This window comes from Sphaeroforma arctica (assembly GCF_001186125.1).
Source record: "Sphaeroforma arctica JP610 unplaced genomic scaffold supercont1.5, whole genome shotgun sequence".
NCBI classification, from domain to species: domain Eukaryota; class Ichthyosporea; order Ichthyophonida; genus Sphaeroforma; species Sphaeroforma arctica.
Window position 1 is genome coordinate 179,338 of NW_014040553.1, and position 22,024 is coordinate 201,361.

Sequence of the window (22,024 nt, forward strand, 5' to 3'; positions counted from 1 at the left end):
GGAAAACAATACTGCGATCAACCATTCGCAATAGTGACTACAACGTTTTTTTCTTTCTCTCCGGGCTTCGTTCCTTTATTCTATTTTAGGGGACGAAATGCGTGTTGCAGCTCAACTTTTGGAGGATACAAAGCAGGAACCGCCCGATTCTGTTTTTCAGGTATGTACAATTGTTGTAAAATTTTATTAGTAGTCGATATAATTTAATTTTAGCTAGATGTATTTTCGATCATGAAAGTGTTTTTTTATTTGATCCAGTTCAATTGTGGCGGACGTCGATTGTTGCTGCACATGCCGTCTTGACTTCGTTTCATGTACAGTGCGTTTGTTGATTTATTTTTCGGGGCCAAACTGGTTTTTTAGCCACCCAATATAGCATTCTGTGGGATATTGTAAATGAGCGAGAACATATCTGCAATTTCAGAATCTTGCACCATCTCTTTTTGTTCACTTTAGGGCTATGAACCAGTCCAATTTTTCCTTGATGCGCCCAACTCAATCGCGAGAAAATTGACGGATGGGGCGTTGAGTTATCTCAATGTGGGTCTGGTGTACAACATCTCGGCGAAGAAAATTCCCGGCAATACTGTAGGAAGTGATCCCGTACACACTATTATTTCACTATTAATAGATGGCAAGGATGACAACTCTGTCGTGCACTGGGAACAGTGGCAGAAAACTTGTGCAGCGCAATTCAATATGAATTCGGCAAATCACCCACATTCGGGAGCCAAGATCGGCATGACGTCAGCACCCACACGGCCAATCAACGCGTTAGCAACAAAGGCTCAAGGAATCACAAATCTTACAAAGCCCAGGATAAATAGTTTGTCGTTCTACTGGACACCAAGTGAAGGATTTAAATTGCCCATACAGGTTTACTGCTTGTCGACTGACTTTGTAACACAAAAGGGCGTAGCCGGCATGCCGTTTAAGATACAGGTGCGTTGATACGAGAATATAGTAGTGTAATCGTAATTATAGCCAGATTAATGTGTATATCTATGATGCTTGTTGCTGATATGGTCTGCCTGCATCGGGTATTGAGCACGTACAAATGGTTCATTCGGCTATTGTAGGTTTCTTATTCATACTACACTTTCAAATATAGGTGGACATACTCAACGCCAAAAGCACGGGAACCGAGTCTCTCTACCGATCACAGTGTCTGATAAAAGTGTTCAGACCTAACGGTGCTGAACGTAAGCATAAAGAAGAGAGCAAGAGCGAGGAGAAGAGATTGCTCAAGCACATGAAGAAAAGTGGTCCCGCGGTGTTTACTAACCCTTTCTTTCAAGAATCAAAATACACAACATTTACTTCAATACCAGCGTTGGGACCACCTCCAGTCCAGTTTGCCGATAAGCCTCTGGACTCTCTACCACTGGTCGCTACTGGGGACGTTATGGGTGTGCTGTCTGAATTCAACATCGACAGCACAATGTATGTTTTCTTTATTAGCTTAAGGCACCTCTGCATCTCCGCGGAGTGTTAGTATATCGTATATCTATTAATACCAGAGAATTTGTCGGTTTTTTATCAAATACCACCAGAGTAGATGCGTGTACCTGTATGCGATGACAGGCAAATGGTCAGTCAGGAAGTGTGGGCGTACTACAATAATGCTTTGCAGCCACAACTCTTGTCAATATGTGACTAGGGTGTGTGGTAGTGAATGAAAGGATCAGGTCGCGTCTATAATTTGTTGACTCAGATTTCTTCACAGTAGCTGTACGTAATCATCCGCATATGGGAATATTAATCAGTAATCTGAATCGTATTGCGCTACCCTTGGACGCAATGATATATGAGAAGCTTTTTGTTTGTTTGTTTATTGAGCTTTGGGGAGTCGTTTCATTAGCCAGCTCTAGGGCTTGATTTGCTCGAAGCTGTTGCTTGTATATTTAATAGTATGTGTTCCTGCGGTCTCTGCAAGGCATATCGCAGATGGTTTCATGTTCACCCAAAGTTGTTGACAAGCGGAAACGCTCCACACTTGCACGTATCTAAAAGGGGTAACTTGGTCATAGCTAACAATCTTGCAACTTTCTATGCTGGTCGTCAGGTTTACTGAGACACAGGCCCACAGAGATAAGCGGCAGTACATAAGCTCCCCTGTGTCCGCCGGAGAGGAGCACCCCAATTCAAACGCCACTTCGGAGGGACGTAGATCGCAGAATTACTGTGGGTCTCCCGGTGCCGCCAAGAAGGCGTGGTCTCGGCCAGCTGATTGTAAGTTGAGTCTGTTCAGTTATCTGGACGCTAGTAGTGTGCACTTCCGAAGCGCCTGATTACAAGTCCATGTGTGTACATTGGTGCCCTTCCTGAGGTTCAGTACACACGCGCCCCTGTATACAGACTGTTGCGCGTGTCCACACACTTTGTTTTGTCGCCTATCACGGCGTATGCACTCCCAAAGGAGCCAGGTGAATTGATACGCAGGCTACTGTTGATGACTTATGGAACGCCCGCGGGATTTTCCGATTTAATATACATTGCGGGCGATTTTCTTTGGCGTGGTATATCCAGAGAAGTCTGTGATTGCCTCATTCAAGTTTCTACGTCCGTTATTCGTACACGAGCATCTCGCGCAGTCTTAGGTATTGTTCACGCTTGGAAAGTGCACGCACTCGGGTTGCGTGCTTGCATGATCGTAGTAGAATCTCGCGAACTCGAGCTTCTAGAACTCAAACTTGAACACTGACCTTTTACTCGGAAAGCACCAGAGGGCGATAGGAAATTATACGTAATTGAAAATCTGGAGGGCTGCTTGATTCTGTATTTCAGCGATTTCGCTTACAAAGACGTAGGTCGCGAGATCAGGAGTTAGCGAGGTTATTCTCATTTTCTCCCATTTACCAGCGCCACGGGTGCATTCCCTATTCATGGTTTTTATTTCCGTGCGGCTTCTCTCCATCTACAGACACTACACTGTACTTAAAAATTGAGGACGAAGAAGCCTACCACGCCATCTATTTGTACGAAAAAGACCTGGACGAGCTGAAACTCAAGGTAATTGTTCAGTACGCCCGGCTGCGTATTTTGATGTCACTGTGCGGCTTCCATCCTATTTGTGTACTCTCTGACCTGACTCGCATTTTTTTTTCATAGATTGCACAACGGTATCACAAGTCAGCGGAAAATATACGCAAAATATACAAACGAACGAAAAAGGGAATCTTAGGTATGTTACGAATAGGCTTATTGTTTGGAGGCGCTTCTATGGCCCCTCTTTCTTGTCTTTTTTTATTTATGTATCAAGTATATCAATGAACTTGTTCGATGACAGCGAAATTAGTTCCCTGGGCTACAGAATAATCAAATCAGCCAGCTGTGCTTAAATGTTGTCATCTTGTATGCTTGCTTTTTTTATTTAATATCAATAGTCAATGTGGATTCCGAGATGGTAGCACGGATAGAGGATGAGTCTGATTTCATTCTAACGCTTAAGGAGGACCCCGTTACCTCTGCAGACTCGTTTTATTGCATCATTTGCCCCAATTTTGGCGACCCTATTCCCAGTTCGACAAAACGGCAGTCGAAGAAAAGGTTATCGTCGTCTCACTCAAGCGCCTCGAGGTCTTCGTCTATAAAGTCGCTGTCACCGCCGGTTATCGCTAATACAGATTTGCTGGATGAAAATCACGATGAAAGCGATTAGGTTACAGTGTGCTGGATTACGGCCAAACACTATTATAATAAAATATTAGGTTCCAATAACGTATATCATCGTTCTACCATCAATCATCGAAGCTGCAGATATACTGAGTGATAAATGTAATTGGCAAACCGAAGTTGCCCAGAATACAGCTGTACAAAGCAATTCAACCCAAATCTTAGTCGAGTCTTCAATTACAAGATGCTACAAGCTGATGCCATAGGTTGTATCGTATCTCCATCATACCTGACACTATTTTGACTTGTAACATTTCAATAATAATGGGTCTGGTATTGAAAAAGATAATTTGTTCGCAGAGAATCGACATTGCCACAAAAGCCAAAATAATGGTTCTGCAGTGGATTTAAGAATTTAAGGTCTCAAAAAACATTCCTCCTTGTGAATCCCGCCCAATTTTTAAAAAGCGGCTTATACACCTATTTCATTCTCAGCACTTGTTTTAAAAAAAAAAGTGAACCTCTTTTATGGTGTAGTGTGGTTGTGGAAGCTTTTCGACAGAGTGTCTTTTCAGTCAGAGAAGCAACGGAACTAATTACAATGCAACATCGCTGACAGTGCACGACTCTTAATATAACACATTGTATATTATAAATTGGGTCTCAAAGAGTGTCACGACTCATGACTCAAACAATGTCACAAGCTTTTCAACCCATAACTCCACAAGTCCACCGCACAAAGATGAAAAGTAATTTTTGACCTCATACAAGCAGCGTTTCGACCGGCAGAATGTATTTATTGATAAGTTTCTAAACCAGAAGCAGTTAAAGACCCGCAAGGTCAGATTTAGCCACATAGGAAGCGAATTGGATGGCAGTGTGTCAACGCATGTCCCTCTCTACTAGAGAATAAAAATATACCACAACAAGCCATCAAGTTGGCCGTTACCGTGTTCATTTTCTCAGTTAATACTTATTATATAAAATCCGATCGACTAAACTGTAACGATTATAGATGTCCAACTTCCAAGGGAAAACTGTTTTTTTTGGAAGGCTATGGAAAACCACCGCATAAAAAATTTTTTTTTTTGAATAATCTGGTCGCACTCGCAGGTCATCAGTTCATCACTCATGACTCATCACATTTATGCCATGTGGCATGAGGGCAAACTGGTGAAACATTCCATATTTTCCTTCAAGATTTTAGGACGGGAAAAAAAGAATAACGACTTCTTTTTTGAATAAAGTTATACGAGTAATCATAATTTGGCCGTACCGAGTACCGACTACAGAAGCAGACGGAGCAGCTATACTGCTATTTATATTTACACCCAATTAGGAAAGTTACTACAAGGTTTTATTGGAATTTTCACATACCCTACTGAATATTTAGGATGAAAATAATAAGCCAATAACATATTAGTATCTCACAGGGCTACAGGGCTACAGGGTACAGGCTCACAGGTGCTCATTGCTCAGTGCTCAGTTGCTCACCCAACCCCCCTGGGCCAGGCCTGGGGCTTGGGCCCTTGTTGTAATAAGTGGACTCACAAGTCACGAGTCACGACTCACGACTCACGAAGTCACGAGACTCACGACTGACTTCAGAAGTTCAGAGTCTCAGTCTCTCAGAGTCTCAGTCTCTCAGAGTCTCAGTCTCTCAGAGTCTCAGACTCTCAGTCTCAGGGTCAGAGACTCAGAGTGTCACTGTGTCAGTGACAGTGACCCCGGGACCGCTGATTTTGCTGTTGTACAATATGACAATGTTGACATTTGTTTTTGCATTGGAGTCAGTCGCATTCGCTCCACCCCCAAAAAAATCTGCTACTCTCCCTCTCCTCTCTCTCTCTCTTTACTACTCTCTAGACACTACTAGCTCTAAAGTATTTAGAGATAGAGTAGTGGAGAGAGAAAGCTTGTTGTTTTAAAAAAGAAAATGAAAGAGAGCGAGTTGAGACTTGAGAGTTGAGAGCACTCAACCATCAAGATCAGCATTTATGATTTAAAGAAAAGTTAAGGCTGAATAAAATATAATGTATTTGGGCCTAGGAGTATGAGACCTATAGCTTTTTATAATAAAACTATGCTAAAAACATACACAATATGTGTGTATTTGGTTGTTCTTTTAAAGCATTTGTTTGAATAAAAGCCTTCTTTGGAACATATTGTCCGGGTAAACCTGGTTTCCTTTTTATAATAGTTTTAGAACGATAATCTCTCACCGAATTTTTTTTTAGTAAACAGTTGAAACTTGAAAGTACAGTCAAACCTTTTCTTACGTCCATGGTCCGATTCAGACCGCAATTTGGACAGAAAAAGAGGTAGACAAAAATCAGGCAAGTAGGGCTGGGAGCTTGGGGGTTCTACAACTCTCTCCAGAGAAGTATTTGCATACACTTGTACCGTACATGCGTGCATATCAAATGCTTCTTTCTTTAAAGCCTTCAAACATCGACTTTCTAAATCGTGGTTCAACTGAAGGCATATTCTCTGGCTCAGCTGTTGGCGGTAAGTATCTATATCATTTAGTGGGCAATATCCCCGACTACCATATCTCGCACGCAGAACAACAATTGGGCGCTCGCACCCAACAGGGGAGTACTACCGCTATTCTTATATATATTAAAAATATTGTATCCTATATCATAAAATACTTGCTTATCCACTTCTCATTCTTGTTGTGTGAAAGTACAGTGGAGCAACTCCTAATATATTCAGGTACACACTGAGTGTGCATAAGTTTTTGAAGTCACCCCGCAGAATAAAAAACTGGACAGAAGAAAAGGTAAACAATAAGAGGTAAATAAATAGACAAAAAAGTAGGATTGAATAACGGCCATCTTGATGACAGGCCGCCTGACTCAAAAATATAACCTACTTTTAGATGGAAAAATACCGTTCGTATTTTCATTGGCCGAGAAATTTATAGTCAGATAAGCCTCAAATGCACGTACAAACATATACGAAGTTGCAGGAGAGACACACTATTTTGTAGTTTATTGCTATTTTCATGCTATTGCCGCTACGACCGCGCCTACAACTGGTGCAACTCTATTGGCTGTTCTGATCATAGCGAGAAGTAAGTTCCTTCTCTCATGAACACAGGTGCTTTTATCGGACAGAGCACCGCGGTCGTCTAACTCTTTGTTTATGCGCTCGGACGAACCATCCATCACCCAAGCTTTATCTCCTAAGCTTCTACCAGACTCCTGGGAGCCTCAGATTGAAGCGCTTCAGATCCAACACGCACTCAACGTGGCTCAAGTTTAGAACATCTCACCACTCATTGTTGGAAGCGTTTGTAACAGCATCAGCGTTGCTGTGAACCACAACTTGTAAGATTAGCATGTTGCGTGTTCTTACTGTTGTCATTTTTTCTTGTTTCATAGATGTTTTGTCTAAATAGTTTGTTAAGGGCGATCTCCATGTTGTTTGCAGCTATGTTGATCAGTGCTGAAAGAATTGGGTTGTAGAAGGACTACACACGTCCACTCACTCACAAATTCTCATATGTACACACGCATTCATGCATACTATCACACACAATCACGCGCTCACTCACACGTGCTCGTTCAATTACACACATGCTCCCTCACACACGCTCGCTCAATTACACACACGCTCCCTCACACGCGCTCACTATATTTACACACGCCCACACAGTCACACACATACGTGTAGTTGTTGTTGTGTAGTATATACGAGTGTTGTACACTTTTCGTTTGAAAAATCGACTAGGATCTTCAATCTTCCCTATTTTTTTTTGTTTCAAACCATTTTCAAATAAAAAAAATTGCATTTTATCCGAATAATTATTTTGATAAAAAATAAATTGAAAGTTTGGCATGGTAGAAATAAAAGCACAATGTTTTACGTATACTTTTTGACTTTTAAACGTTGCAACGTTTTTTGCAAACATATTGGCCTGATTTTTTTTTAATTTTTCGACCTAGTAGATGCACCTTTTTCTCCATATTCTAGCCACGAAACGCGCAACTGACCGCGCAACTGACCGCGCAACTTGGAGAATGACCCTATGTGTATATTTACTCTATGGATATAAAAGTACAACGTTTTACGTATACTTTTTGAAATATAAACGTTGCATCGTAAAACTTTATGAGGTTAGGTCTTGGACCACTTGTCGGGGACCAGCCTACAAATGGTTCCGGACAGATTTTAAGTTCGCTAGAAGCAATAGGGACTCTCTATCTCTACAGCTACGCTTTCAGTGATAAAGTCTGTCACGTTTCACATATTTATTTATCTTGTATGTAATTATTTATTGTCATTGTAAATACATGCATAAATACATAAAATGTTTTGCTTTTTTATAGTAGTCAGAGCACAACAACAACAAAAAAATCATAGTCTACTAAATTGAACATTTTATATATATAAATTTAGAAGGCTATGTAAAAAAACAAAAGTTATAGAAGAAAAAAACAAACAAGAGCCATTGCTTTCACTCCTATTCAAATGACCAGAACTTTGGAAGGCTAGACGCTACTAGAGACTAGAGAGTAGACCGTAGAGTGTATAGAGTCTAGACTCTAGAGAGAGAATCCCAGAAGAGAGCGGGCTGTCTTTGAAATGTATATTAGAACCAATCCGCGAGTAGAGAAAATTGGGACAAGTAGTTTAAAGACGATCTCTCGTTGGATGTACTTTCCTAGCTAGCTTTGTTTTTAATGGCTTCACCATGGAATTGAAGTTCAAAGCGAAACTGAAGCCATATTGAAGTCAAAACGAAGACACGCCAAGGCTAAGAACCCAAATCGAAGCCAATAGGGTTTACGCAGGAAATCCTTCACTACTAAAAACATAATTATATAGTACCTTGTTCAATCAAATACCGAATTAAGGTCATCATTTAAAAACAAAATCTATGTAAAATACAAATAGATTGGTGACTGGAAATTCACAAAACATGCTCTATAATTTTGTATAGAAAAAAAAGAAAGAGAAAAAGATATCACAAATAAATTTTTTTAAATACTGAAACGAAAAAAATAATTTAAAACTGCAAAAAATTATAAAATTCCACTGTATACTCGGTTAATAAATACACTATTTACATAATACATATCCATCAGTCCATCTCACATGACACAGCACAGTGTCAACTGTCAACCTCTTTATGTCAGAATCAGAAGGCATGGGCTGCTCTCTCTCTCTCTTGTGTGTGATTCACAATTGATCATGATTTTTTTTTTTTGGTGTTTTTAAAATAAATAAATATGAATCAGGTTCAGACAGTTCATGAGTCGTTTTTTTATGGGAAATACAAAAACAATACGATGAATATCGTGAACATTGAAACAAATATTTTTTTATCGAAAGAGTCGATCATCAAAATCATAAATTAAATAAAAAATGATCAACGGTGAACGTTGAACCATGATCAAGAAGGTAAAAAAGTATATATGATCATCGGTGAACGGTGAACCCACCACAAGAGACCTCAGTAGCTGTAGCCAGTTCACAAAAATCTAAATGGTTTGAAACGCACTGTCGTCCAAATTAGTAGAACGTCTTATAAAAAAATAGGAAGCTGAAAACACACGCTACGTCCCAGGCGAGCAGGTAGTTGCAATCACGACTATTAAGTATACCGCATAAGGCACCTCGAAGTGTATTTGAGCAAAATGGAATCTAAACAGGAATTGACCAAGCAGAATTCGTCTGTTAGTCTCGCGTCGGGAGGTCGATCGGCCGAAGACATAGACGACGACAACGACGATGGGATGGAAGTCAAGAGCGAAAAGGAGAACACCTCCAGGTCATTTTGGCGGGGATATAGCTCCACTGAGGATATCATCGGCATGGCCGAGGAAGATATTCCCACTGATTACACATCGGAACTGCCTGACAGCCTTGATCGCAAAGGATTGAGGTGGTTGGACTACATCTGCTTTGGGGTGACTGTGCCCTCCCTCGTGTTTTGCATCATATTCGTGCTGCTATTTGCTGTCCTCCCGAGTGATATGCAGAAGGCATGCAGTTCTGCGCTGACATGGATTGGAAGCAACTTAGGCTGGTTCTACGTGTTGGTAGTGGCGCTTACGGTGTTAACTCTAACGTACCTATTGTTCTCCATATATGGAGATATCGTCCTGGGAGATGATGATGATGTGCCTGAGTTCTCGACTGGATCGTGGCTGGCCATGTTATTCAGTGCAGGCATGGGTGTTGGCATGGTGTTCTACGGTGTGGGTGAGCCTCTGTCGTACTATGTGGATCCGCCAATTAGTTATTACTCTGGACCTATGCAATGGGCTGTACCGACCACCTTGTTTCACTGGTAAGATTTTTGTCGCTCAGGACGATTTATGTATGGTTATAATATAGAGAAGAGGGGTTTAAATTTGTATTTAGTCATAATATAGTGTTGCAGATGCGTTTTACCCCTCATGATCATAGCTGGTAGTGTACTTGTCACCTGTTTTGCTGCTCTCGTCTTTGCTTTTGGTATTTCAAACACTACGCACCGTTTTAACGGCATTCTCTGGTGCTGCATATATGTCATAGTCGTTCTGGTAGTTGCATTTAGCGATAGGGGAGCACCTATATACTTGGCACGGCTTTGTGCAGCGGGATATGTTTCCTGCTCAATTATACACTATTGTATATTTACAGCTTTTGCTGCTCTCGTCTTTGCTTTTGGTATTTCAAACACTACGCACCGTTTTAACGGCATTCTCTGGTGCTGCATATATGTCATAGTCGTTCTGGTAGTTGCATTTAGCGATAGGGGAGCACCTATATACTTGGCACGGCTTTGTGCAGCGGGATATGTTTCCTGCTCAATTATACACTATTGTATATTTACTTTTTTTTCTATTCTATTATTAGGGGTATAAGCGCGTGGTCTATATATTGCGGACTGAGTCTTGCGTTGTCGTATTTTACGCACCGCCTGAAATTGCCACTGACCTTCCGAAGTGCCATGTACCCGTTGCTGGGTCGATTCACCGCAGGGGTATGTCAATGTTACTATTGAACGAGTTTTGTGTCAGAACCAGCTATTTCTGTTTACCGGTGTTATATTTTTTTGTGAGTTCGTTTTTATGCCGCAAATTGAGTGATTCTGAAACGACGAACTGAAGTTGTGAAGTGGCGCTTTGCGAGAGAATGCTGTGCCGGGGCGTGCTCCATTTTGCAGAACGGGTTCAATATTGGGTTAACTCGAACCACTGTGTTTCACATGGAGCATCAACCTAACTCGCTTCTTGGCTTTATTTTGTTTACAGTGGCCGGGACATATCATAGATACTGTAGCTGTCTTCGGCACTATCGGTGGACTGTGCACTTCACTAGGACTCGGTGTGATCAATATTATTGGTGGACTAGATTATGTATTTGATATCAAGAATGGTGACCCCACCGATGATATGGCGTGGTTACAGGTAGTTATTGTACTGATAACAACAGTGCTAGCCTGCATATCGATCACTACAGGTCTCAGCACTGGTGTGCGAATTCTGTCAAACACAAATGCGGTTATCGCATTGTTCCTGTGCTTCCTGATCTTCGTTCTGTGTGATCCCATCAGACTGTTGCGGTGCACAGTCGAGAATCTGGGTCTCTATGTCGAGACATTGATTCATCGCACATGGCGTACAGGTTCGTTGAGTGAGCATGAAATGAACTGGATGACTAGTTGGACCGTGTTCTATTGGGGCTGGTTCTTCTCCTGGGCACCCTTTGTGTCCATTTTTATTGCGCGGATCTCCAAGGGCCGCACAATCCGACAGTTCATTGTGTTTGTGCTCGGTGCCCCTACCATGGCTTCCGTTGTCTGGTTCACTGTGATGGGGCAGGCGGCAATCGACACACTGGACGATCAAATTTTAGCAGGCGCTGACCACCTAAACCCGCCCGTGGATACCATCTACGAATTGGGTATTGAGGCCCAGATTTACGGTCTGCTGAAGGAAATTTGCCCTGAATGGTTGTACTACACCTTGTCGGTCGTCACGATGATTCTGCTACTAGTGTTCTTTGTCACTTCGTCTGATTCCGGAACTCTTGTAATCGACACCATGGCGTGCGGTGGTCAAGTGGGATCGCCAAGAATCCTCAAGTGTGTCTGGTGCGTTGCAACCAACGCATGTGCGCTAGTACTGCTTATCTCTGGAGGGTCGGATGCGCTGGTGGGATTACAGGCCTGCAGTGTGATCATTGGGTTGCCGGTTTCTGTTGCGTACATCTTCATCATACTTGGGTTGCTCGCAGGACTTGCGCGCGATCCCTTCATCTTGTCGCAGCCCGCGCCAATTGGCAACGGCAAGCCAATCTACGGCCACTTCACGTACCGCGATGTATGGACTGACCAGGACGGCATAGATGAAAAGGGGCACCCCAGACGCGCGACTGTAGCGATTGCACATATGCGCCGGTCCTTCGTCTCGTCTCTCAATCCAAAAGCTATGAGTGGCAACGATTTGACTGCAAGAGCCTCTCATTGAGGGGCGACTCATTATGCATATGAAGTAGCTTTGCAGGGAATGCGTGGGTGCGGCATTTGCGGAGGTAACATTGCTGAAAGCCTCACGCGAAGGGAATGTGTAGGTACTGCGAGTACTGTAGTATGAATTTATGTGAGTATCACTAGTATCATTTACGTGCCGTTCATGCAGGCATCCGTAGTAAATATGGACACCAAATATCGTGTCGGAAATTAACGCTGTTAGAAAATGAAAGGCATAGAAATTTTCTTGTATGTATACGAGTAGGGCAAGACGCGTATATTATTAGAAGCAGATCGTGACGGTCTGGTCTCATTAAAATCGGTTGAACCAAATTTTGGTGGTTTTAGTCTCGTGTTAATCGATCTCATCCAACGCTCTATTATATGGGGCATTAGGGTTTTGATACAGCTGATCCGTAGTCTACACAATGCTCGTGCCTCTTTTTATGTCATGCTTGTGCGCTTCTCGGCTTGAGCACAAATGTACCGCATATCAGCTCTGGCGCATATAGAATTACGTCTTAATGTCTGTGATAAATTAGCCATGCATTGCGGATTTATGTGAAGCGAATACTTATTCACGTAGGCTTAGAGCCGTTTGAGCCATCTTGGTATGTACTGGGAGTAGTAAGCACTAATACACATATATCAAGACTTCTGACCCTGACATGTAGCGACTCAGTCATTCTATGACATACCATCATGTGCTCACTGTAAACTTTTCAAACAACACCATGTAGGGTCGTTGGCCGCTCAGCTGCTCAACAACTGGACTTGCACTAGTGCTAACTCTCTTACATATCGTACTAGTAGGTCGTTGTTACTATATCACTGTGGTGCTATTCCGCCTTATTATCCTTATCTTCACTACGTCTCCGCGAGAGTCTGAAGAGGGAATTCCCTCGAGAGCAGACGACGATTTCACCACAAAACCTCACGGACACCGGTATTGAGGGCAGTATAGTTGTGTCGACATGCTGTGACATATCTTGTTGGCTAACGATGCGCGGCCTCTCATCGTCCTCGCCAGCGTACTGAGCATTGTGGTTGCTCGCACCATTGGGTGTGTTTCCAGTACTATTTTGCTGGTCATTGTCTTGATTATGCTGCTGTCGCACTCGCCGCCGCCTGGCTTCTCGTCTGTCAACGGTCACTTGCAGCTTAGGCAAATCTATAACCCGCACGCACGTACCACTAATCGCATCGTATAACCCAATACTGTCCATTGCCCCAATGGCCACCAGGCCGTTTTTGAGATGGGCTGGTTGTACCAAGCCCTGATCCTGATGTAGTGAAAGTAATCAAATAATGATTAGGGTCTTCAACCGTTTGATGACCGATTGCAGCATTAATGTGCAATATGACAATTGAATGTAATCTGTAGAGGAATTTCGAGGTGAAATATAAGATAGTGTCTTGGGATGTACATACTAGTTGAGCAACGATCGACTATTTTCGCGCGTCAAACCATCTGCATTGTGTAGAGACAGCTATACCACGAAATAATATTGGTCAGGCACTCATGTCCAACAGGAACGCGAGGACACGCATACAACTTGTCACCATTTACTTGCTAGTGTCAATCACACCAACTGAATCTAGATATACGATACATATCCACACTTAGCGAGTTATATTGATCTCCAACAGCCAACTCACCGGCACCGGCAGATTGCAACAAGCCCTACCACTACGAGCATCCCATACAATTAGCTGCTCAAAATCGCAGCCCATAATCAGAGTCCTACTGGCTGATGTGTGAGAAAAAGTGGGCCGATTGTCCACACACGTGGTCAGCACTGCTGATGTCAAACCAGAGAGCGCACGTGACTTTTTGCCTGGGATTTGAAGATGGGTTTGATAGGTTAACCGGTTGCCCGCATTCAGTGAAGAATAAAGACCAGATTGGATATGGTTTGGGACAGCGACAAGAGATGCTCAAAATTATAAAGCGACGGAAGAGAAGGTAAATGGTCGCATCATATGATTCAGAATTAAGAATCGACTTCTATAAACTGTTCGGGTATTGATCGGTAATAAGTTGCCGTTACAAACTAATAAGAGTACGTGAGATTGAAAATACCTAAATGCGCATCCCATAGGCACACAGTGCCATTCTCGTCGCCAGACGCTACACGCAAACCACCCCTAGCCCAATTCCACAGAGAAAGCGACGAGATGGCATGGTGGTGTCCATCGAGTTTGTGCAAGATAGCTCCTGCCGATGCAATTCGAAGGCAAATACAAATTGGTTTACTGATTCTATCATAGGCTGTACATAAACTGTGGTGAGGTGACATGTCGGTGCTGTTATCTCACCGGTTATTTTGCTACGCTTATCTATGACAAATTAATGGAAACATGCCCCGTGTGGCTCGACAAGAAATGAAATAGGCCAAGTTCACATAACTTCAATTCAGAATGGGAAGCCATAGGAAAGCCAGTGACGACAAGACCGACAGTACTCACCTTGCGACAGAGATAAAATGCAAACAGAGGCATCGGTCGATCCCGAAACACACAACTGGCCACTCATTTCCAGTACGGTGACAGCTGCCGTGTGGCATACCACAGACAGAAAATTGCGCATTGTATTCAGATCAGTGATGTTGCTCAAGGGCACTGTCCGGCCCATGGATGTCATATCCGCATCTGAATCGGAGCTAGTGCTTGCTAATGATGGCAGAGACAAAAATGAGGAGGATTCGGACTCAAGGCCAGCCGTTGCGCTCCACGCACGCACACAGCCATCTGCATCACCAGATATGATATAATATGAACCCGTCGCTATGCAGCTTACACCGCTCGTGCATGCGGAGTTCAACCTAGTTAATGTGCTGCAGGATGATGCTCTTGTGCGTAATTGCTCGCCTCCACTCCCAGCTTTTGCTGAGCCACGTATTCCCTGATCAGGAGAATCTAAATATGAACTTTGGCCGGGCCTATTTGTAGCAAAGAAGAGAAAAGACACGTTCGAAGGTAAGTTGCTATCTTCGGTTTCTAGCGCCACCTTGCTTATTGCAGAGCTGTGAGTCTTTCCTGCCAAAAGGAGAAAACCAGGGTGTAAACTTGTTCTTAGGTCTATGTTCTCGTTCGCCTCTTGCATAGAAACGCCGGCTTCGTATGCACGATGGACTTCCAGTGAGTAGTACAGGCTTCGCTCTTATTACTGATTTACAGATGTCACTATTTTTTCTGACACGAACTCACATATTATCATACGAGTGCGACCTTGAAGTTCAAGACCCACAATCGTAACAGACACCCACAATACTTCAGACTTCATTAAGTCTGTATGCGAGAGATCATGGCAACGTATAGCAGACGAGTACAATGGTTTGTGACCACCATAGTTGTACGTACTTGATCTAGGACGATACACACACACTGTCGATACCCACCTCTCCCGCGAGGATGACCGTAAATTGAGGCGATCAACTAAGAGAGCCCCAGAACCGAGCCCGATTGCCACCAGCCCTTTAGCGGCAATCGCTATACTCCACACAGTTTCATCTTCTTCATCTGGCGGGACTATGTCGGGTTGTAGAAAGCTGTACGTTCGCAAACATTGACCGGTATCGATGTGCCATACCTATTGAATTCAAGACGATACGGTTTTAGCGCTATCTGCAGAAGCACACTACGTTTCAACAACATGAAAATCACGCCCAGCATATGATGCACTGGGTAATAATGGAACAAACTACTCTGTCAATAGCGAGACAATGTCCATCATACTAAAAAACGAAGCATTGAATACGGTAGAAAACGGACATAAGAAACATTTGACTGTAAATTATAGAAAAGCGATTGAACTACTTCAAGAGCTTCAACAAGTGATAAGTTTTGTAAGATCACATACTTTGACTATGCTATCGGTGCACGAGGAGATCAAAACTTGTTCTGAATACACAAGTTGTGAGATTTCGGCAGAGTGTTGATCACTTTCCAAGCCAAACTGGTCCGTTTCAATGTCGCCATCTTTCCACTTCTCAACCATGTCGCTTGTATCTGGATATATCACATTAACGAAGATCGGCTTAATGACTGTAGATATTTAGGATTGAAGAAGTTATCAAGTGCTTCCTTTTGAAATACCTGAGCAACCGAAGATTTCAGGACTCAGGCCTACCTCGCCCACAAAGAACCATTAGACTACTTTCTTATACCCGGCACAAGGTAAACAAGTTTGGAAATGCCAAGAGCACTGCATAACACAGGGCACAATCAGCATATATTTCGGGATTCTAATACTGATTGTGAATAACCCGCTTCACAGTACGCTGTAGTCCAGATTCGTGCCCAGTATCCAATTTCATAAGTTCACATCAACCATCAAACTCTCGCAGCGGTTGAGCACACGAATAAACATTAGATGGCCATTTCGCGTACATACCTGGGAGCCTATCATGGAGACCAGAAGTCATGCGCCATACCCAAGCCATGATCACGAGGAAAAGTACCACTATTAAGACCATATTGAGCCACATGTGAGACGTAACTTCTTTCGCAATCTCCGTCATTGTTTTCACCAGCGTGTCAAAGACGGTCAAAGCGACGTTGACGATCGATGCCTCCGTACTTACATGTATGGTGGTCAGATCAATCTAGATTCCAGAAATTAATAGGTAAGCCGATTTCTTTTGCATTAGCAACATTTAACTTTTTTCAGTGAAGCTATGATAGTGCACGTGCCAAACTCATTCTTGGCACACAACAGCATTGTGATACGCCGATTTACGACGATATGCCCTCTAAAAAGCGAATGTACAGAGACAACGCAGAACGACGCTATGCGAGATGCAAGTTTTTACGTCCTGATCCCTCCTGGGGGATTATCTTAGATTACTCATTCTGCAGGAACCCCACAAGCGATCGCCTATTCAGTAGCGCCGTATACCGTGTTCGCGACGGTTTTCACTTTACAACAAAAATCCAGTTGCGTGCATTGCTAATGCGTATGTGTTTGAATATATGTAGGTATATACCTATTATATGTATATATATATAATATAAATAAATCGCAGGCGAACGTAAAACGTGATCATTTAATGATACTTCCGTGTTGCAATCACGCGCTGATGACAAACTTGTTGAAATGGAACGCACCATACTAGAAAAATTTATATTAGATATCAAATGTAAGCTGTGGTGGCAAATACCAAGGTGCAGCGCGTTGGAACAAACAGTCACTTACTCGCGATCCATTCGGCCCAGCGATATCTCGAAGCGCACCATTCATTGGTGGGACATAGGCGACGTATCTTTTGTCCAGTAATATTCCGTTGTATTCATTAAGCAATTTGTTCGTATTATACGGTGGCAAGCTGATATTTGCCCCTTCTGATTCGCTGAGAATGAAGGCTGCTACCAAAAGCAGAACCATCGCGAGAGCCTGAATTGGGTCAGAGATGGTTTGTAATTCGATTGGATTTGGATATGAAAGATGGAAACACTCATGGACCACTGATCTTAAATACCACAAGCCATTTTTCGATTCTTTGTACTAGATGCATAGTGATTTCACGCCCACCCGAACCCACTGGATTGACCGTGAAAACAATGTCATCGTACAGGATTTAAGCTCAACTACGAGGACAAACAAGGATGCAATCAGAAAAGCCATGTAGTTAACTTGAATACATGGCATTTGGCATACTTACTGAAATTAGCTTGCCCGGCCGGCGAGTGAGAAAACGTGATCGCCGCCGCCGTGGCTGATGCACTGTCTGACAGTGCTTTAAATGCATCTGGATATCGCTCAGCTCCATCCGTCGTATGTCAATTGACAAAACCGCGGGGAAGAATATGATCTGTCATATTAAAACAGAAAGAACAGTACACAGCGATATGAGTTATAGCGTAAAATAGTCTGAGAGGTGAAAATAAATTTCGTTTTAAAATTATCATAGAAACATATGTAAGCACTTCGTCATATACAGCCAAGTAATTTGGTCGCATGTTGTGAGCCTGATGGAAATGCTATAATGAGCAGTCTGGATTGAAGGCAAAAAGCAATGCGTAAAATGTATGGGAGATAATCCAGCTCGTATACCATACCTGCAGGTAAAAATCTACCAAAAGCGAAAAAAAGGTAAAGATCGAAAACTCTCGCAAAGCGTCGATGGAACTCAACGATCCCACGATGGTGAGCATCAACTCCGCCAATAAGTACACAACAACCTTATTGCCAGTGTTCGATAAACCTGAAAAGTGAACATCGCGGCAGGTGTATAAAGTATGATTATCAGTGTACCAAATGCATATTAGCTACCAACCAGTTTTCAAGAGTCTGGCCGATAAAAGGTCATACATAATTAAAATTCGGTGGCGTATACTTCACTTCATATCCAAATCAGCTGGGGTCGAGAAGATGCCAAAGAACGTTTACAAAATAAAAGCTGAATATACAAATACAGTCATACGGTAGAAAGACATTCCTATTCGAAGCTCATAAAGAGAGGTCACTTATTGAGCAATGATAATTTTTTGTTGGGTAAGATATGTGAATACCTTCGGCGACGCGATGGTGTACCGAATTGTCCAAGGGCGTTGCCACCACGGCATGTGTGATGAAGAAGATGTTCTCGACTCCAACAGCGATGATGAGGAAAGGGATGACCTCTCTGTTATGTCAGTGTAATTTGAGCAAGAGTAACCAGCGATATCCTCGGTTGACAATTTGTAGGCACGAGACATTGGCGGCTTGGTCATACTACATACCATCAAATCTGTATTTGCAATATCGAATCCGTTATCGAACATATATTTGTCTAAACATTTGGCCTTTGGAAAAACAATAAAATCATTGTATACACAAAACACTATGTGCCCCAATAGGTAGAAAAGTAAAATTGTCGAAACCACTGGCCAAGGCAGCAAGCCTCGACTGAATTGAAATCATGGAGTTCAGATAATACGTTGCAGAGTATATTGTGCGGCGGGCATATAGGAGAAAACGCAGCATGGATCAAACTTACACAACCACCAGCGTAGGCACGAATCCAAACATTTGGCAGATTCCCACGGACATGCTGAGAGAAATTAGCAACATCACTACTGACGTCAAACCCAATCCAACCTTCAATTGAAACGAATGAAGGAAGATGGGATACATGTCAGTTTAGAGAGAAACAGAAAAATCCCGCTGCAATGTAAAACTGTACTTTGTTTTAACATTTCGAAATCTTGAGTATTAGCAAGATAAACACCAGTAGTCACAGGTCACCCTTGACATGTATCTGATTTAAAAACATACAAGCTACAATGATTTTCGAGTACCATCTGCAGAGTATGCTTGTAACAGCGAGTTCCATCAAGATAAATGTTTGCAAACATCAATTTTTTTTGCCTTGTCCCATAAGATATATATATCAGAGGAGATGTGAACCATGAGGTTGTTTGAGCATTGCAAACTTTCCTACAGCGAAAGCAAAGACTATTAGAACGGGTGATGCAGTCCACTCGAAATAAAAAATTGTGAGTGAAAGTAAACTTGCAATGTGCGCTAAACATACTGAAACAGCATCGCAACGTACCTTGGATTTTACCATGTGAAATTTGGTTTCGACACTGAAGTAAATGTACAGGATTACTAGGACGTACGTGCAGACCAGGAAAATGACGTCAGAGCTCAGCTCGATTTGTGGAACCTAAAAGGGAGCATAATAAACATTTAGCCCTCTCTGTTGAAGTTAGGGCTCACGCAGACAATACATGCAATACTAGGCTATATGACCAAATTGGGGGCAATGAAAGGACAAAATCACACCAAAACTTTACGTTGTTATCCAACCGTGTCATTATGCAAGTCCACTATGATACCGCTAACCTCAAAGTACAGGTGTGTCGTTTGCATGTCAGAGAAATGCCAGCTAATATTGGCATTGACGGTCGAATTTTCGGATTGAAGCCAACCGGTGAGCCGTTGTAAAAACAAGGATCGATCTCCCGCCCTTTCATCAGATGTTTCGAATGCAAATGTTGTACTCAGAGAACTGAAACCGATGACCTGGTTGGAACCCTAACATGGAGATTCAATATACAATGATATTAATTGCAACCCCTCATGAATGTGTTTTGCGTCATCGCCTTCACTTCGAATTGATGAGCATAGATGCACTTATGAATTCCAAGACGACATTTCATCACTGTCTTGTGATCAATTATAAAGAAATACAGGGTAGCCATTCCCGGTTTCATCATTGTCGGCAAAGCAGCTTACTAATTGCCATATAACAGTGCGACTTCCGATCCATTCGAAAGAAACTTCAATTCCGCCATTGATTGCACACACACAGATTCGTTGTCATTTTGAGGTCCGATAGATATTGCAGCGCAGGACATACCCATGCATGAGTAGCTCCCCCGACAATTGCTTCTCTGTATATAGCACTCGACCGCGTCATCGTTTCGAGCGGATCAGGATCAGCCATCAGTGCGGCCCTGTCGTCCTACAGAAGGTCAATAAAAAGGACCGACCGAAAAATCGAAGGTATGTGTAAATTCGAGCGTCTGGCCCTAAGATTGAAATCAGACCGCGTCTCTGTAGGTGGTGGTCTGAGCAGTGTGAATATTCGATCGATGGGACAAGTACTAATGCGCGAGATTGACAACCAATAGTACGCACGCAGGTTTGCCGTAATACTTTATGAGTAAAGATCGACAGGACTATGTCACACAGATGGAAGCCCCAATTGATTAACATTAGAATTTGGTTGGGTCCGCTTGTATACCAATTTATCTCATTAAAATTCAGTATATGCTAGGACTTTTAAAGCATTTGTGAAGGCTGAGACTAAACATTGCACCCCATCACAGAGCTCCGCACTCACACCTTTAGTGCTGGGAATACGGAACATACATATACGTAGATGGAAATCCGTTCAAAAATCAAACTGAGAGAGCGTGTTGTGCTGTGTGCTTACCTTCCAGAAATGACCCGGTGCCGCCAACACACACAATTGTTCTTGGTCGTCGGGCTGGTAGCAGAAATCGGTGAAAGACACGTTGCGGGACCTGCCAAGCATTTTCATAGATGCGAATCACGTCAATATACTATTGCTTTGTTACTTCACCCATTCGCACCCGTTCAAGATGTTTGTACAGATACCTCTTAGATATCTATGCAGTTTCCAACAATGACGTGGACAGTAACCAGTAGTATTTTACCTACAACCTTTTCCGATTTTTATATATATATTCCTTTCAACTAGCGAGACCACAAGATCGCTTACCCTATTTCGGTATGAAATCCCTCAATGCGCTTGAGAGTATCCATGGTAGTAAGAATTATATGCCTACAGGCATTCACGTCGGGCGTGGCATCTCGTGGCACGTCCAGCCTCATGGAGAGTAAAGTCACCTCTGGGCGAGACGGCAGCTGGAATACGGATTAAAATCGAAGGACATGAACAGCTAAAGAAAAGTACGAAAAGAACGACGAATGGCCCATTTACATTCCAATTGCGTTTGTAATTGATGATATTTGACTGCGGCATCAACTGGTCGCACGTATGACTTACATTATCAGATTTTAAATAACAGAGAAATCAAGTGTAAAGTGTTTCCAGCTCACGCTTAATATACCTGAGCCTCCATGCCCGTGGGCGCAGAGGTTGCCGACCAAGCAATCAGACGCGGCTGCAGGTCTCCCAGACCAAAGAGCAACAACGGCAGAGAACATAGTGTCCAGGCTGTAATGGGTTCACAAAAGTTGTAATGAATACACTTTTGAACAAAATGATGGAAATTCCAGTTTTTACACGGCATTGCACACAGCCAATACCGATCGTAAGACTTCTGGCACATGTGATACACCATTAGTAATGGGTACATATATATATATATATATATATATATATAGTAGTATATATATACTACTATATAATACTATATAAATAATATACAACAACAATAATATATATATAATAAATA

General features: G+C 42.6%; 3 protein-coding genes across 3 annotated transcripts in view; 2 read left to right on the forward strand and 1 right to left on the reverse strand.

The window, feature by feature from the left end:
• Positions 1 to 87: 87 nt before the first annotated feature.
• On the forward strand, positions 88 to 3,661 carry SARC_00205 (hypothetical protein; the record flags this gene model as incomplete). Its single annotated transcript, XM_014306126.1, has 7 exons — positions 88 to 160; positions 457 to 942; positions 1,112 to 1,443; positions 2,066 to 2,232; positions 2,924 to 3,012; positions 3,112 to 3,184; positions 3,387 to 3,661. Exons 1-7 carry the CDS (start codon positions 98 to 100, stop codon positions 3,659 to 3,661), a joined length of 1,485 nt encoding a protein of 494 aa, XP_014161601.1. The 5' UTR covers positions 88 to 97.
• Positions 3,662 to 9,075: 5,414 nt separating this feature from the next.
• Positions 9,076 to 12,621, forward strand: SARC_00206 (hypothetical protein). The gene is made up of 3 exons (XM_014306127.1): positions 9,076 to 9,919; positions 10,471 to 10,597; positions 10,869 to 12,621. Exons 1-3 carry the CDS (start codon positions 9,264 to 9,266, stop codon positions 12,084 to 12,086), a joined length of 2,001 nt encoding a protein of 666 aa, XP_014161602.1. The 5' UTR covers positions 9,076 to 9,263; the 3' UTR covers positions 12,087 to 12,621.
• The window catches only part of SARC_00207 (hypothetical protein), a 10,066-nt gene continuing 648 nt past the window's right edge, over positions 12,607 to 22,024 (reverse strand). Inside the window, exons 2-19 of the mRNA XM_014306128.1 lie at positions 21,677 to 21,783; positions 21,325 to 21,470; positions 21,016 to 21,106; positions 20,437 to 20,541; positions 19,920 to 20,111; positions 19,627 to 19,740; positions 19,069 to 19,169; positions 18,602 to 18,714; positions 18,149 to 18,294; positions 17,752 to 17,901; positions 17,286 to 17,483; positions 16,485 to 16,695; positions 15,951 to 16,099; positions 15,490 to 15,680; positions 14,558 to 15,030; positions 14,172 to 14,306; positions 13,748 to 13,926; positions 12,607 to 13,371 (exon numbers count right to left, since the gene is read on the reverse strand). Of these exons, the coding sequence (XP_014161603.1) occupies positions 12,928 to 13,371; positions 13,748 to 13,926; positions 14,172 to 14,306; positions 14,558 to 15,030; positions 15,490 to 15,680; positions 15,951 to 16,099; positions 16,485 to 16,695; positions 17,286 to 17,483; positions 17,752 to 17,901; positions 18,149 to 18,294; positions 18,602 to 18,714; positions 19,069 to 19,169; positions 19,627 to 19,740; positions 19,920 to 20,111; positions 20,437 to 20,541; positions 21,016 to 21,106; positions 21,325 to 21,470; positions 21,677 to 21,783 (3,245 nt within the window). The 3' untranslated portion in view covers positions 12,607 to 12,927. The remainder of the gene's footprint in view (positions 13,372 to 13,747; positions 13,927 to 14,171; positions 14,307 to 14,557; positions 15,031 to 15,489; positions 15,681 to 15,950; positions 16,100 to 16,484; positions 16,696 to 17,285; positions 17,484 to 17,751; positions 17,902 to 18,148; positions 18,295 to 18,601; positions 18,715 to 19,068; positions 19,170 to 19,626; positions 19,741 to 19,919; positions 20,112 to 20,436; positions 20,542 to 21,015; positions 21,107 to 21,324; positions 21,471 to 21,676; positions 21,784 to 22,024) is intronic.